General features: G+C 40.4%; 1 protein-coding gene across 4 annotated transcripts in view; it reads right to left on the bottom strand.

Moving 5' to 3' along the window:
- The window catches only part of SLF2 (SMC5-SMC6 complex localization factor 2), a 30,575-nt gene extending 13,335 nt beyond the window's left edge, over positions 1-17,240 (bottom strand). Inside the window, exons 1-9 of one of the 4 annotated variants that reach the window (XM_027907709.1) lie at positions 17,194-17,240; positions 11,951-11,994; positions 10,767-11,473; positions 9,966-10,023; positions 7,522-8,699; positions 4,639-4,721; positions 3,561-3,674; positions 3,124-3,291; positions 1,200-1,302 (exon numbers count right to left, since the gene is read on the bottom strand). In XM_027907709.1, coding sequence (XP_027763510.1) covers positions 1,200-1,302; positions 3,124-3,291; positions 3,561-3,674; positions 4,639-4,721; positions 7,522-8,699; positions 9,966-10,023; positions 10,767-11,408 — 2,346 coding nt within the window. In that variant the 5' untranslated portion in view covers positions 11,409-11,473; positions 11,951-11,994; positions 17,194-17,240. The other 3 variants (XM_027907700.1, XM_027907683.1, XM_027907691.1) reach the window with 3 other exon arrangements.
- Positions 17,241-17,447: the final 207 nt, after the last annotated feature.

The raw sequence follows: 17,447 nt of genomic DNA, 5'->3' as shown, positions 1-17,447 counted from the left end.
GTCTGAGGGTTAAAAGAATGGAAAGTATTACAGACTTCTCTGGAACCCGTTTGCATCTGCAATCAGACTGAACTTCCTGATCAGGTGTGGAGGCAAAAAACTTAATTACACCCTTTTACAGTCACGGGCAAGTCGAATATATGGAACACTAAACTGAAACAATGAAGTCAAAGTTTTTCACACAACTCTTAACAACAAAAACGTGACTGTGAAGTACAGTTCAGGTTTCCTGGAGCACTTCACTAGCCCAGTAAAACTTCTTTTTCTTCTCCAAGTGCTGGACAGTTTCCTCTTCTGTAAGTGATCTGAATTGGCTCTCACTTCCTCCTTATTAGAGGAACACCAGGGCTCACAGAACGGGGGCAGAGCAGTTTTTTACTGGCTGGAGGGAAGGACATAGAACAGCAAAATGTTTCCTTTTTGGCAAATGTAGGAAGCCAGTCAACAGGCCCAGGCTGCAATTTCAAAGGTAGTCCAGCTTTCTTTTTTTGTTTCAGGTACAGTTACAATGTGGTAAGTAATAACAGAATGGAGATTGGAGAGAAGTATTTTTGTGAGTAACAGCACTTTGCAAATTCCTGGGGATTAAGATGCAGGCATCTAGAAAGGAGACGGCCACCACATTTCCTTTGGGAATGACTCCAGGCTCTTTCCTGAGCCATAAGGTACCTTTTCCAAAGGAAAGTTATCTGACAATGCAGGTATCTCTGATGATTTAGGTGGTATGTTGATATGGCTCTTTTGCATATTGCAGCATGTATTTTTTTTCTGAGGATGGAAGGCAATACAATTAAAATTTGCTTGTGATTTGGCCCACACTATTAATATCCTGAAGTCTCTCCTCACCTAGCATGCACTGTGTCCTTTTCAAATGCAGTTGCTTATATAAACATGGACAGGGACATGCAGCTCTGCATTCACTCAAAGTGTGGAGAAAAAGCTCTCTCCATCTAGTATTTTACTCCCAGTGACAATCAAAGTATTCTAGGTTGGAGAACAAATCAGAACCCAGAGAAAAAAAAAAGAAACAAAATAAACAAACAAACAAAAAACAAAACAAAAAATACTTCTTGATTTAAAAGTTGTTGACCTAACGGAACAGATTCACAAACTTATTCTGATTATTCCTGCTACAACTGACTTCCACGAAATGTATTATACATACACAGAGTATAACTGCACGAATAGCATAGACTTACCTGGAAAAGCCATTTCAGAATTGGTATGGGACACAATATACAACTGTAAGAAGAACTTAAAAACCCATTAACAGCTAAATAAAGCTGCTGCGTTGTACCAGAACTGTAAGAGAAAGATGGGGGTGAGGAGAGAGGATAAAAATCAATTAGTGGTTGAATCATTACTTCCACAAAAGCATAAGAACTTCCCCACCCCTCAGATCATCTCCAACAGCAAAGAAAGATCTGAATATCCAAACCAGATGTTATTCACATGCTATTACCTATATAAAATGCTATAGTAATCAAACCTTGGTTTGTAATGGCAATCAAATTTACAAATGTCACTTAGAACAACTATCTTTTTCTCCAGAATGCCATAACATACAGTTTGGAAACATTTGTATCATTAGAGAATAAAAGTTTCAAATAAACAATGATTTTCACTACTGTACTGTGAACCACTATGCCTGAGTGCACAGACAGGCTGTTATGCTCACTGAGACAACTGAATAAGACTTTTAACTGTCCAGTGACCTCTACCAACACCTTCAGAAGAAAAGAGAAAAAAACCCATTATTTTTAAAATACTCTTTTAAATAAAGAGTCTGAAGGCAATTAAAATCAAACAACCTAGTATTACTGTGCAAATTTGTGAGGTGCAAAAAAAAGCTGTTAGACGAAAATATGTCTTTGCTATCACCAAATTATTTTAGTTTTAGTCTTCCTTAGGGAGCTAGGTATGTAAAAAGCAGCTGAATTAATGATATCCAGTTTCCTCACATACTCTTCTTTAGTTTCCTCTATTCCCTGTACCTACTAAATCAGGTAATACTGTTGAGAGATCTGTGTCCTAACTCCTACCATACACCCTCTGCCTGTCTGACTGGGAAGACCTCCATGTGCCAACTGGGCAGCCAGTACATGCCAGCTGTGCCAACTGGACAGAACGCATAAACAATTAAATCCTAACTGCCTTCTGCAAGGGATGATTAGCTTAATTCTCATTCCTCCAGTCACTGATTTACAAGATACTTTTGAAGCTTATATCCTTGTGATCTCCAAAACATATGAACAGAAAGGCCTGAAGCCAAAGGAGTGTATCACAAACATCACTTCCTCAAGAGATAAGAAGTCATCCTCCTCCTCTTCACACCCAGAACTGCACGTAAACACATATATAAAATACTTCAGGAGTAAGAGAATTCTCTCAGTTCCACTGATACATGTTTACAATCAAATACCAACTGAAATAACCAAAATTTTTCAGGATTTACACTTGTGGTATTAAGCAAGAATTTGTCCAGCTATTTATAGTCTGACAGCCTCGTAAATATAGAACAGAAATGCCTAGGAGTTCCACAGCACTTGTTTATATACACACAGACACACTGATTGGTTGTGAGTGACTGAGTCTAGCAGGTGTCAGAGATCGTGACTCTCTGCAATCCCCATCAGGTGAAGCCTCAAGTCCCAGGCCCTTCCAGGACAGAAGCACCAGAAGTCTTTCAGCAGGCACAGTGTGACACCAGAAGGTCACAAATCAGTTCACCACAAAGGTCCTCTTTCTATCTGGGGATAGTTAAGCTTGTGTTCATTTAAAACATTTCACTTCTGCATTTATCTTCCACAAGCTGGTGAGGTTATCAACATTAGCCCAATGCAGCAGAAAGATGGAAGAGGCCAGAACAGCTCTTTGTTTCTTTATGTCTCACATAAGAGGTTTTTCAAGGAAGGCAGAGGAGGGAGGAAAGAAGCTTCAAGTTACAGTTTACTGTTCTGTAAAGTTAACTGAGCAAGGAAAATTCCAGCAAAAGGAAGTTAGTCTTGCCCACTTAGCAAGACAGAGCACATTTCTATGCAAAGATACTATTTTATCTTAAAACTGCTAACACCAAAGAAAACTGTATGAGTAAACACAACAAAGTAAAGAGGATATTCTTACTTAAAAAGCAGCTTTTCTATAGGATTTTGAGGGATGAAGTAAAAATTCCTCAAGTCAAGGTTATGTTGATTGAAGATTTGCCCAGAGGCTGATAAATCAAATATATCTTCTCCAGGGTGGCTGTCAGGTATGGCATTAACTGCTACTGAAAATCTCTTTGTAAACGCCCTGTAAAATTGAAAATTGCTTTAGTTAATTCAAATATTGAGAGGTTACTTATTGCTTGAGATAATTAGTTGCAGATGTTGAACACATCAGTCTTATGTGAAAGCTGAATTGTTAAAACACAGAAACACCCAGGAAAATCCACCCCTAAAGATATAAAAATGGTTCACAATAAACATATTAACAACAAATATTGGAAACAAAGAGAGCTTTGGGAAAGTAAGCTAGAAAATCAAAGAACTAGATTTAATTGGTTTTGGAGTTGGAAGGACCTGTGTTCTTCCAAGAGATCTTCATCTCCGCTGGCATTCTCCTCATTTTCTCCATCGGAAGCATTGTCGTCTCTTTCTATGTCTTCCTGTAACTGCTCTTCAAGTTCATCTACCCTGAAATAACAGTAGCAGCAGAGCACATCGTCACCATTTAGCATTTGCAACAGAAGACAACAAAGTCCAAGCTCTGAACGTGAACCCAAGAGTCAGTAGCCAACTACCGATGACAAAAGCACGTGAGACACTGAATCTGCGTAAAAACCAAGCATCTTGCTATTCCAAGGTAACACAGCAAATGTTTCCCAAAACCTAATGAATTTCCAACAGAGCAGTCAATCACTAGTTTGTCAGAGACAAATACGCTCAACCAACTTTGATACATTTTTTGTAATTGCACGAAACTTTCAATCTTGTGGTTGAATTTTTAATTACTTTTTAAAAATACCAAACAAATATTTTATTTGTTAAACAGTATTAGTTATAGGAGTATCCGTTACTTCACAGTTGGGCAGCCCACAGTTACCAGGGTCAGATTCTTTAATCAAAACAGCCAATCACACATACATACCCATCACCACCACTTGCCATTAGCACATAAACCACATTTCACTTCTACCCAGAAGATCTCTTACAAGAACACTCATTAGTTCTGTTCACTGACCTGTATAGCCTACTCAGACACTAATAGTCCACACAACTTTGGGAACCAAAGCTGAGCTACAAATACCTTTGAAGAAACTAGTACAGGCAAGTATACATAAATATTTTTATTTCATGCCTGACCAGCAGCTGCTGGCTGGCTCAGTGACCTACAACGAAGGCATCAGTAAATTGAGTCTGGCTCTTCAAGGGTAGGCAGATGCATCACAAATCACTCCTTAATGCTTGGAAGGAGCCTGTCATTCAGCTTTTGGAGTTAAGCCACACTTGTAGGTCCTGTCAGATGTATGTTGGTGCCATCAGCAGGCAGAGCTTAGCTTGCTGCTAATCAAACTCCATCAGTTTTGGGGAGATGAGGTAAATCTAAGCTTCTTACAACACCATCCCAAATCTTTCAAACCAGCTTTAAGAAACAAACCTTCTAGATTCTTCTTTTTCCTTCAAGAGGTTTTCTAAGCTGTTCACATATGACACCTTGGTTACAGCAGGAGTCTTAGAAAGCTGTAAATGAAATAGTAAGAAATTTAAAAAACACCACAAGATATCAATTAATTCATAACATTGTATTCGACAATAAACATAATGAAAATAGAAACCTTTTCCAATTTTAATGATATTTTACATGCAGATAAAAACCCCAAAGGAGACCCTGCAAAACAGGATGATTAACAGGTTAGGTTTCTCAGTCCCTTGATAATTTTACATAATGGTCAAGTCTCTCTCAGTGACTAATTTAGAGATAACTACACTTCATGATAGATCTGAACAGTGAAATAAAAATCTGCATCCCTGGGGCTGACCTCCAGCTAACCTTCACAAAGAATATTAGCATCAGAAGCCTTTTACCCAACAACTTTATTACTGTCACCCACTGAGACCCTGGAATCCCCATTCTTTTATGGCCACGATTATGCTCTTTGGACAAGCACTGTCCCTCTGACACCACCTTGCTCTTAAGAGATGTAACAAATGTAACAAGTAGCATGTCTTTGTGTGGGAAACATTAAGGTAAGAAGTCTTCAGCTTTCCCACGTTTTATATCTGGTTAAAATGTCTAACATGACTGTTGAACAACTAAGGAATCAAAACTTTATTCCAATGTGGACATAAGTCCCTTCTTACAATGCAAGAGAAGAATGTTAGTACATGCAAAAACCACGGTCACAAAAATGTTGTGACAGTTCCTAACTGCTTTGTCTTACTTGGCAATTAATTATGCAGGCCAGGCCAAATGTTGTGGTCACATACACATGCCACAAACATTTGATCTAGGCTGCATCTGTTTATCAGGCTTAACCATTAATTACGTAGACACATTGGCTAAGATTGTAGAATACGTGTGCAACCACAGAAGTCTGATCTACAACGCTCTTACATAATGAATCAGAAGGACAGGTAAAATAATTATGGCTCTTCATCTGCCCATGGAGATAACAACTCAGTCAACAAATAAACCATTCCAGAGACTGAAAAACAAGAGCAGAGGAGGAGGGGGAAGAGAGTATTTTTACAGGTATTCGGCTGTTCATTTTCCACTGCAGGAACCAGTGGTGGGCTGAATGCAGCCAGCAGCTAAGCACCACAAGGCTTGTTCATTTCTCCAGCCACTCGTGCTGGGCGGTGAATAAGAAGAGCAAAGGCAAGGGAACACACTGGTCAAGATAACAACAGTTTAATCAGGAAAAAGGGATGATGGGGAAAAGAAGAAGTGATCCAAAGGCAGTCACTCAGTACCTCTCACAAGGAGAAGGATGCCCAGCTAGACTGAGTAATGGCCACATTTCAGACCAACTCCCCCTGCTTGGTTTTGATTGCTGAACATGACACTACCTGGCATGGAAAATATCCCTTTGGTCATCTGGGTCTACTGCCCAGGCCCTGTTCCCTCCCAACTTCTTGTCTACTCTCTGGGGACAGTGTAGGAGGAAGAGAAAGCCTTGATGCTATGCAAGTACTGCTCTGCAATAGGTAGAAGACTGGTCTCTTACCAACACACATTTTTGTCTGAAACACACAGCACCATGCAGCTGTTGCAAAGAAAGTTAACTCCAACCGAGCCAGGTTCAGTACAAAATCCCTTTGTTTAAATGCAGCCATTTCCAATCTGTATCATCTATCAGGAATGCCACACTAAGACCTACTGCAGGACCTTCCTTACTAAAACATTATTTTACAATATAACTTCAAAATCAGTATTTATTTGACAAGCTCCAATTCAACAAATGACCTAATTTTAAAAAACACATATCAGTTCATCACTGTAATATCCTGTACACAGGGATTCAAACGCTTCATCTATCCCTTGTGAGCAGAAGTCATTCAGTTTTTTGAAATCCTTTCTGAAATACTTCCAACTTCCACGAAACACAACCTGAAACAAAACATCACTTACTTGTACACGAATCTGACTGTGTCAGGAATGTATGACTGGAGTCTAGCATACAGATCTCTCAATGTCTATATCTGGCTGCACAAACCATCTTTCAGACATTCCAAGGACAAGTACAGTAACAAGCACACCCCTGCTCCAACTACATTGTAACTGTACAGTATAGGACCCTTACGACAAGTAATCAGTTTTACAGGCAAATAATTCTGAATTTTCGTGCTTTATGAGTAAGGGGGGAAAATCATATAAAAATATAACAAAACAAAGCTGATTATCTATCTCATCCCACTTTGCTGTAGCTTTAGAGGGCATAATAAGAATCAGCAAAAGGTAGCCAAGTGTCAGTGTACAACAGATTTTTTTTTTAAAGTTCATTTAAAACAACTGTTACCAATCAGTTGTGTACATTCTGATTGTTATTACCAAGGAGTTCTACTGACACCACCTAAGACAAAAACTTGACTATTTGGTTCTACAACAATATGTCTCTGTCTGTTACAAAAAATTGAGTAAATAGTCATGGTTTGCAGATGGTAGTGGAATAGGTAGCAGAAGACAACTGGATACAAATGCTGGTGCAAAATGTTATGGGCTTATAAAACTGAGCTGAATAGAAGAAATTTGTTCTCTAGAACAGCTGAACAAGTTGCTGTCTGCCTCTATCAGCTGGAACAGGTGAGGTTGCAGATGACTGATTTTTGAGGATGAGATTTCATTCAACAGAGCCTCTGTATGTGTCCTGGTGGATACTTACTATATAAAATTTTATTCTCTTAAACTTGGAAACACAAGGTAACAATTTAGCACCAACTGGGCCTTGCACTGTATTAAAATTGATACTATTTTTCTCGCAAATAACACCCCTAAAAGAATATTTAAAAGAACATGCTTTTTTGGGTTTTAGACACTTACATGAAGCTTCAGTAATGGAGTCACAGTGTCCTGAGAAAAACTGTCACAAGATTTTTCTGGGGTTCCTATCTGTGGCTTGAGACTTGAGCAGAGAACTTTTTGCAGTGGTATGAATGCTTCTTCATCATCATCATCATCATCATCATCATCATCTACAACAGATTCCAAAATCTCATCTTCACTATCAAAGCCCCTTTGTGTTTTTTCATTCAGTTTGGACTTGTCTGTAGAGGTGTCTTCACCTTTTAACTCTCCTGAGGATTGTGAAGACATATGGCTGCTGTCCTTGCAACATTCTCTCAAAGGCAATGAAAGGGGAACAATATTACCAGTCTCCTGTGAGGGTGCAAGTTTCCCAGATACTTCCATTGTATGAGAATCAGAAGCACTTCCTGAAGTCCTGTGTTTTGTTTTTGAAAAACTGTTGCTGTATTGGATACTGTTTATGTGTGCTTTATTGTGCTCATGTCTTTCAGGTTTTTTCCCATCCTGCTCTTTCTTAGAAGCATCCAGTACCTGAGATAAGCCAGCAATCTTGAGAGGAGATTTCACACACTTCGTTTGTGTTAAGTAGGGGAGAGAAGGCAACACAGTACTTTTTTCCTGAGAAGATGGAAGGGACTTTTCCAAGGAAAAACATGAGTTAGCCAGCTGCAATTGATTCTCTTTGGTATCCACAACAGAAATATGGTTATTATCAGGACTGTGGGCAGAATATGAAGATGGTAAACCTACAGCAGAACAATTATTTTTCTCCTTTTCCTCGCCCGAGTTAAGGTGATCCTTCGAAAGAGTAGAATCATGTCTAGACAGGGCAGCAACATCCCTTAGTTGCAGAACATCATCATGAGTAGACTTTAAAAAGATATTTTTTACAAAGTCAGTCCTCCTATTTTTGCATTTTGAAGATGATCTACTAAAAGCAGGGTCATTCAAACTTGGTATTTCAGACTGATCTGAACTGTCTTCATCCACACTCATGGCAGTTTGTTTTCTTTTCCCAGGAGAGTCTCTTAGTTTGGATGTCGCAAAAGACACCTTAGCTGTAAGGCAGTGTGAAGGAACAGCTGGACTTTTGGGCAAACCAGAGGCCATCTCAGATGATGTTCTAAATGCATGTGGAGAAGATGCCTCATGTTTTTTTAAAACCTGCTTTAGCTTTGGTTGAGATGGGTCATCTATGAAGTGTTTGAGAAAAAAGTAAAACACTGTTGTCATGTTTAAAAATAAAAATAATAATTAAAAAAATCAAATGCAGAACAGTTTACCCTTTAAAGAACTAACTTCTGTTTTTAAGTCAACTAGGACTGAAATTTTTGTCAGAAACTACACAATTTCCATTCTGCTGGGACAAAATGGACCACAATTAAAACTTAGCTGATACTGTACTGTTATTACTGTAACTACCCTGGAAATTAATTTCAATCCATTTATTTTAAAGCAGCTCAGTAGTCACCATAGAAAACTTTTCCTACACATTGAAATCAATCTTTGGAACGAGACAATAGCCCAGTTAAGATATGGGACTGGAATAAAGTTCCATATTATGAGTATAAATAACAAGCAGCATGAAAAGTATTTTTGAAATACTTCAATAATTTCAACTGTGGGCATAAAAAAAAAAAGGCATTCAGAATACGAAGAAATCTGGTTTTAGACTACGGTTCTGTGGAATCAGAGTCCACGTTCCTCACCACGCTTTCATGCTTCCTGCCTCGAGCTGGCACCAGCACCTGGACACATCACAGACAGCTACTTCATGAAGCTGATGTGGCTGAGAACTTCCCAACTCAATTTTGGCACTTCTGGCCAAGTGCTTCTGCAGGTGGAAAGTGATGCAGAGCAGCAAAGAATCTGATGGGTTTCCACAGCTATAGACCCTTCTTTTTTTTTCTTTTTTTTTTTTTTTTTTTTTTTTTTTTTTTTTTTTTTTTTTTTTTGATTTTATCCTACTGACCTACCTCAAGCTTCTACTCATGTGGGCTTTTTAGATTCAGATCTACCTCCCATAGAACAAAATTACATGGTTTAAAGGGACAAAAAGCAACAAGAACACCACCTAAACTTTAGTGATTTGTTCAACAAGAACGTTCTTTTTGGATTAAGCTGTAAGACTGAATTTATTAAGCACCACAGTAAATGTGGATTATCCAAAATGCAAGAGAAACCATAAAAAAAACCTGGGATTAAGGTTTTAAGACAATGAAATATCATGATTTCTAATTAAGTTACAAACAATCAGTTTTACACTAAAATCACAAATCACTTTTAAATCCCTTCAAACTTGCCATATTAGAAATAACACTGACCATACAGTAATTATTTTTTTTTATTGAGATAAAAAAGAAAACATAACTTCCAGAAAAAAAAGCCATTAAAAAAAGAGACACTAAGTGATGAATCTGATTGTTTAATTAATTCCATATTAACAGCACTGCTCATACCTGAGGCAGTCTCTCTTGAACTAAAATGTGGTATTTTTCCTAAAGGACATCCATTTCCCTAAAAATAAAGACAGAGGAAGGAAAAAAAGTTAATTGCATGCTTTTTAAAGCCAGGATGCTGACATCTCAAGCCAAGTGTTGAATCCAGCACAGACTTAGTTCCACACATCCCCAGAAATATGTTAATATTCCTCATTTCAAGACAAATTTAAAACAAAGCTGCAAAGATCTCAAAAAAAAGAACTGAACACAAATTTTATATATTTTCTTCAGATTAAAAGAGTGAACATAACTCAACCTGTAATGAAATACTACATTCTTAACAGGACCATTCCCATCTCTTTCTAAATACTGTGGTTTAAATGCATAAATTTGAACTGCTATTAACTGTAACTTCTGAATAGCAGAAATTTGCCAGTCTGTTCCCTAAGCTACACTGTAAGAAAACACGAGGTTATAAGGTATTTAAGATAAAGGTACCTTTTCCTACAAAATACAATTTAAAGTTACAACTTCTATGCATTTCCATATTCGTATCTAGCCCAGAATACCTTCCCTGCTTTTAAACTAGGATTTTTCTTTTATTGTAAAATGATTAAGAACCGCCTTAGCCAAGCACAACCTAAAACTTAAAACAGCAGAGCAAAAGAACATAAACTTTTTTTACATCTGAAAAAGGCAGCGCCAAGAACCTGCTCCTACACTGCAAACTTAAAAAAAAAAAAATTAAAAAAAAAATTTAAAACTTCACATGCATAATGGGTCAGTGATTTCCACCTTTAATGACCCTTTTAAACACACCTGATGCAATACACTTGTTCCTGAGAATGGTTTTACAGGATGTGGTTTAGAGTCATTCAGTTCCTGTTTCTTCTGTTCCCTTTCTCTGCAGGGAGCTTCCAGTGACAACCTAAATGCAGAATCAGTAGGAGAGCAGGGCAATTCCATGGGGAAACCTGGGCTTTGGCACAGAGATGTGGTGCTCACAGTGCCAGTATTTCTAGTGCAGGCTTTTCGAGTATCAGCTTCTGGTGGTGAAACACATTTGTCAGAGTCTGAGCTAGTGTCTGCTAGATCCATACAGTCATTTTTCTCTTCCCAACTATTTCCATAAGACAATGGTGCTCTTCCTACACCCAGAAAACTCCCATTTCTCTCCTGTTCTGACTTGACAGTCTTATCCTTTTTGGCCAAGAAATTGCTCAGAGACCCTGTGGTAACAAAGAGTTTCTGAATCACAACTTTTGGGTACAATGAACCCAATGCCTTGCACACTCTGCCATTCTCTAAAACATTTACACTGTCCTTCTCCTCAATTCTTTTTCGAAAGGCATCTACCACAGGACTTGTTTGGTGTTTGGCCTGGCATCCTTTCCTTCTGACCTTCTTTGGAGAAGATATTTTCCTTTCAAAACCTTCAGCACGTAGAACTGGCAGTCCCATTCCTGAATCTTTTACATTTCCTCTGTCTGGTGAACACAGCACTATTCTGTCTTTACGGCCAAGGTCTAAGAGAGAAAACACAAATTATTCACAAACACAGTACTGGAAGCAAAAAAACCAAACAAACTAACAAACCTTCTTGTACTATATTACTTGATATTTTATATATCTCTCTCTCTCACATAATCTAAAATAAATTTACTTAATCATTCAGTTTTGGTATTGCCATGTGACTTGTTTCATATCAAAGAAGCACATGATCTACAACATAGCTTCAATTGTTATAAACAGTCTAGCTTAAGCATGAGACAATAACTTGAAATAATAATTACATCACTCTTTAAAGAAATTAATTTTAACAGGAAATTGACATTTTCAGTTACATTATTAGAAAAAAATTAAATGTGCACATTTTGACATATTTGGTAGGCTATACTCATTACGTTGCTGCATCAATCTAGAATGAGATTGGGCTATAATTCTGCACACTTATATAATTAAAATTCATATAAATTTATTCCATATAAAAACTACATATTTACCTTGACTTAAAACTGGTTTGAAGAACTCTGTAATGGTCTGGTTTCTGAAGAGAAAAGAAAACATTATTTTATCTTTTTAAAAGAACAATACCTAAATGCCCATACAGTAAATATTAATAAAATTAAAATACTGTAATTTATTTCTACAGATATTTTAATGCCAACAGCTCTTATTGCTAATAAATCAGAAAAAGCATCATCATCCCCTTCACCCTGCTTGGCTAATGAAGTCAACTCGTCAGTTTCCTCCCTCAATCTGTTTCCTTTATCATACTTTTAAGTCTTAACTACTCTTCCAGCTTAAACTAAGTTTTCCTGAATAGGACCGACCTCACCAGTACTTTATGTGATGGCATTTAACAACCTCCCCATCTCCGCTATCACTTTGAGCTGATTACTACTACTGGGTTTTGTTTGGGTTTTTTTTTTAAGGTTTACAGTGGTAAAAAGCTGGGCTCATCATTACCCTCAGTGACCAAACCCTCTTCAATGCATTACTGGTTTCAGTCAAGTCTGACCACAAAGGTCTACCTGCAAGTTGTAAAGTTCAAATCATCCTGTAACCTTCTTCTTGAGGTCTAAAAGCCTTTGTGCACCACTGCTTTTTGCTTCTCTCACACATCTGGTGCCAGGCTGGGACGCAAATTCCTATCTGCACTGTTACCTGACTGCTCAGCAGGAATTCATACCAGCACTGTCCCTTAACAATGCACACTTGTCAGTGGTCTCCCTCACAGCACCCAGCACCAGCATTTTCTGGCTTCCAACAGAAACAGCAGTCTATAACCACCTACGAGATAATTAATAGCTTTAATTCAGAGGTATCTTCTCTGGCAAGAACAAGGGGAACATGAAAATCCCAAGGTGTTTCTCCATTAGAGAATATTGTTTCTAAAAATGGGCAGATTGTCTGAGCAATGTGCAACTTGAACACTAAAATACATCAGGATCTCTGAACTTGCTATCTTCATCTTCTCCCACACAGTTTACTAACGACTTCAAGGCTATACTTATACCTGTTTTGGAAGTGTCGCTTCAAACAAAATATTGGTGTGAGAAAGCAAGAACACAGATTGGTTTAAGATCTTCTTCCCCTATTTTGTTACCTTTCTGTACAGTGCAACACTGACAACCAAGGAAACACTTAACTTATTCCAGATTCTAAAGTAACATGTTCAAGCATCCATACATGACTGTGTTCCCACAGACTCAGTAACCATTTTTGAAGTTTAGTTCAGAAGAACCCACTCCTCACTCATAAAAACTGAAACTGGATTTAATTTTGACTCTTTTTTTAAGCTTGTAACTTTCACTTTTGCATTTTCTCACATGGCTTTTGCATTTTTAGCACCTATAGAAATACAAAAAGCTGTTTATAATGCACTGATACTTCTTAGATCAGGCTACTGGCAAGCAGTGACATTTAAAAATATTGTAATTCAATGAAAAGCCACCTGTAATTAGAATGTGTGAGTGGGGGTTTTTTGGCTTACCAAAGAGACCAGAAAAACTACTTATCAAAGACTAGCTGCCTCCAATCTGTCTCAGCTCAATTTGACATAGGCCAAATATGCATGTTCTTCTCACACGCTACAGCAACAGTGTTAAAGAAATTTTTGACACCAGGCTCCCAGCTCCATTAGACAGGTTTACTGGCACAAATCAGTTACCTGGTAGCTCGAGCTGGTGCCTCAAAAGACGGGCCACAAAGAAAGAAATCCCTGGGCAACTACACCCTTACAATCTAAACTCTACATCCCTCATGGGAGTCCAGACCAATAGTGATTTTAGGGTCTGGGGTCTTCTTGCTCTTCTTTGGTTCACTGTATCATCACTTAGTGCTTGGTGTGTGATTGCCTTCACATCCTCTTAAGTCTTTTTTGGACAATTCCATGGTCCATGTTGCAATACCTTTATTACTGTTCATATACCACAATTTTATGGGCTGTCCCCTCCAGCTATTCATTTTTAAGTAACATTTAAGCTGCTAACTTCATCTATTCTAACTCTCACTAATGTTCAGGGTGCTAGCACCAGGTTTTGCTATAACACATCTTAGACTTACGCAATAGAGCCATGTAGTTCACGCCGAGGTCAACTTGTGGCCTAACTCTTCCTGCTTACGTCACTCAGCTACTTTCAAATAATACAAAGTTCTCAGCACACAGAATTTCCACATCTCAGTTCAGCAGAAAAATCAAAAGGCTAAAATGCAGGTTTATTCTCTTCTGCTGGCCGATTTCTCTTTCTGCCCTAGACCACCTTGACCTCACCTGCTCACAGCTGTCTCCACCTCACATTCCTCAGACACACCCAATGCTCTCGTGAACCGCTCTGAAGCTGTGAGTGCTTGAGAGCATCCAGTGTCCACAGCTTTCCACTCTGCATGTCCTTCCAAATGCTTTCTATTATCCTAACTAAGCAACTGGACTTTCTGCCCAGTTCAAGCCCCATCCAAATACGAAGCACCACTGACAGGGCAAATCTCATCTTCAGGTACCTTTCAGATTTTTCTTTTCACCTAAATTTGGAAGACAAACCATGAAAGACTGTACTGTTAAAGATTAATTTCTCAAACAATTGACCACTGGCAAAAAAAAAAAAAAAAAAATAGATGTATGTGTATATATATGTGTACATATATACATACATACATATATATATATATATATATAAACATCGGTCGTTCAGTGTCCTTTCAGTCTAATCCACCCCAAGGAATCTAGTGCTACTCTTGCCTTCAGGGGTGGGTCATAACAAAATCAAAACCAAGGCCTTCCTCCATCTTCATCCTTGTTTCCACAGCCACCAATTCCAAATGACTGTTTCTGTCCTTCACACACTGTTCTATCTTTTTGCTGTCTTTTGCTCTAAATGCAAGAGCTCTGTAGCAAAATTGTCGTTTATTCCATAATTATACAAAGCCTTGTACAACGTAACTGAGAGAATGGAGGCACTTCCCTTTTCCCTGGGATAAAAGTTTTATTTGAATGGAGAGATGGAGAGGAGTGATTTGCCTTAGACTACTTATTTGAAAATATTTATCCACCAATATTTTCTCCTTCGCATTTGTAACTCTGCTGTTTGGAAGTGCAAGGGATAGCAACTGTCCAACCAGGACTCTGTATTGTACCTCGGTCAAGGAGGTACAATAGTACAAAGTACTAGAAACTTTGGACAAAACAAAGGATTAAAAGGAAAAGAAGAAAGCATGTAATGCAGTACAGGGAAGAACATGAGAAAGAACTGGGCTTTCCAACCTGCTTTTCATATATACGTGAAAGCACAAAGAGAACATGTGATTTTTTTATGTGAATGGGACCCTGACTCTTCACAAACCATTTACAGGTCGTTTTAGTAAGAAGTTACTGGGTTTCACTCTTTACTACCTAACATGAAAATCACAGTTGTTTAATGTATATTTATCAACAACTACACAGGTCTTAGGCAAGTAAAGTTAACACTTTATGGCAAAATATATACATTCAGCAAAACCTTTTATCTCCCCCCAAAAAAATTACTCCCCCATTTTTGTGAATTCTTTCATATTGACTGAGACACCAAGAAGACCACTAAAAACCCCCAAGAAAACGCAAAAGCCATTAACATATGTTGCCTGACAAAGAAAAAGGCTACACTGCCAGAAGAGGAACTTAACAGACCTTTCAGGCCTTTCTAAACTAAGGACATAACTCACATGAAAGAGGGAAGAAGGAAATTCACTTGTCTAAAAAAACAAATCCCTGAGCATTTGGTAGAAGTAATTTACCTTTTACAGCTCCGTTAGTGCTAATCTCTAGATAAAAACTATCGTTTTAAAAGGAAACAATAGCAACAGCTCAGAGAAAGCAAATTCATGGAAGGTAGGAATAAACTACAAAAAGTTACATCTTTGATGAAATGTAGCATCTTGAAAAGCACTGCAGAAATGGCAAAAAAAAATCATAAAGCCATTCAGAACAGAATGCTTTTTTAATGAAAGTCACACAGAAAAAAGTCACACAGAAAACCTCAGTGTTTTAAATACCTGCAGCAAAACCGAAAACACAGTTTCACTTTTCTCGGGCAAGAAACAAGATGCAAAATGAACTGAACTTTTACCTTCCCCCCTTCCTTTAGACGTAGGTGCTATCAAAAAAAAGAGGATCAGAACATAAAAAGGCGCTGCTAACGGCATAAGAAAATTTTGACTTGTCTCATTCTGTAGGAAGCAGAACTTAAATTTAACTCGGTGGCCTCCAAAAGAACCTCACCAACTCTTTATCTGAATTTGGATTTCTGGTTAGCAGACAGGTTCTAAAAACTGTCACTGACTGCCACTGCTTCCACCGCAGACCGTGTCTCCCGCGGCACCGTTAGCGGCACAGGTCGTGGCCGGAGCGGGTTTGGGAGCTGAACCGACGGCACCTCGAGCTCTCCGTTAGAGCCGAAACGCTGGAGCCGCTCAGCTCCACAGATGGGCCCGCCAGCACCGGGGTGTGAGACGGGAGGGCACACGTGGGAGCACTCCAGCATCCTGAAGGATGTGCTGGAGACGCCAGCCAGAACTCGGCTGGACAGTGCCAGACCCCTTCCCCACCGGCACCAATTGCAGATACCAGTGAGGCGGCACCGGCCCCTCCGCCGCTGGAACACCGCGGGGCTCTCACCCCCCGCCCGTCGAGCGCCGGGGGGGCTCCCGGGGCGGTCCCGGTAACCCCCACCGGGGCGGCCCCTGCCACCCTTCCCGGGCGCGCCGAAAGCCGCGGCGCCCTGCTAAACGGGTTCGGTGCCCGGAGGTGACAGCGGCGGCGACAGCGACCCTCCCCTGCGGTACCTGCCGTCCTGGGCCGCCTCCCTGCCCGCGGCCGCCGGCGTAACATGGCGTCGGGACATGGCGATGGGCGGGCCCGGCGACGGCAGCCCCTCGCCGAGCGGGCGGGTCATGGCGCGGACGGTCCGGCGGGCCCCACACGGGCGAGGGGAGCGGCGGGCGCGGCCACCTCCGGCACCATCGCGGGGCCCGCGGGCGGAACGGCCACTCCGGGCGGGGGTTACGGGACGGGCTGTGCCCGGCTCTCCTTCAATGGGCGGGCTCGGCCGCTGATTGGCTGAGCGGCCGCGGGAGCCGCGCCTTCCATTGGCTTCTCTCCGCCGGGGGCTGGACAGGGAGCAGCGCCGCGGCTCTGATTGGCTGCCGGGAGGGCGGAAGGCGGGCTGGGAGGAGGAAGGGTGGTTTGGCGCCTTGGTCTCGTGCCACTCATCCCGCCGCCGCTCTCTGATTGGTGCGTTCGGGGCGGGCCCCGCCCCCCCGCGAAGCTCCGCGCCCGGCGCGCTCCGGCCCCACACGGTCCCCCGGGGAGAACTGGGGAATTTTGGGGGCGCTTTGGGGGGAAACACCCGCGAGCAGAACCGTCCCACGAAGGAAAGCGGGCATGGGCCGCCAGCGAGCTGCAGGTGGTGGGGCTTGCGCTGCATCCGTGAGGAGGTCCAGGCTGCACACCCATCTCCAGAGCCG

This window comes from Empidonax traillii, unplaced genomic scaffold (genome assembly GCF_003031625.1).
Source record: "Empidonax traillii isolate 1590-97213 ecotype Southwest subspecies unplaced genomic scaffold, ASM303162v1 scaffold27:size3997909, whole genome shotgun sequence".
Lineage (NCBI taxonomy): Eukaryota > Metazoa > Chordata > Aves > Passeriformes > Tyrannidae > Empidonax > Empidonax traillii.
Note: the sequence above shows the minus strand (reverse complement) of the source record. Positions and strands in the feature narration are given on the sequence as shown.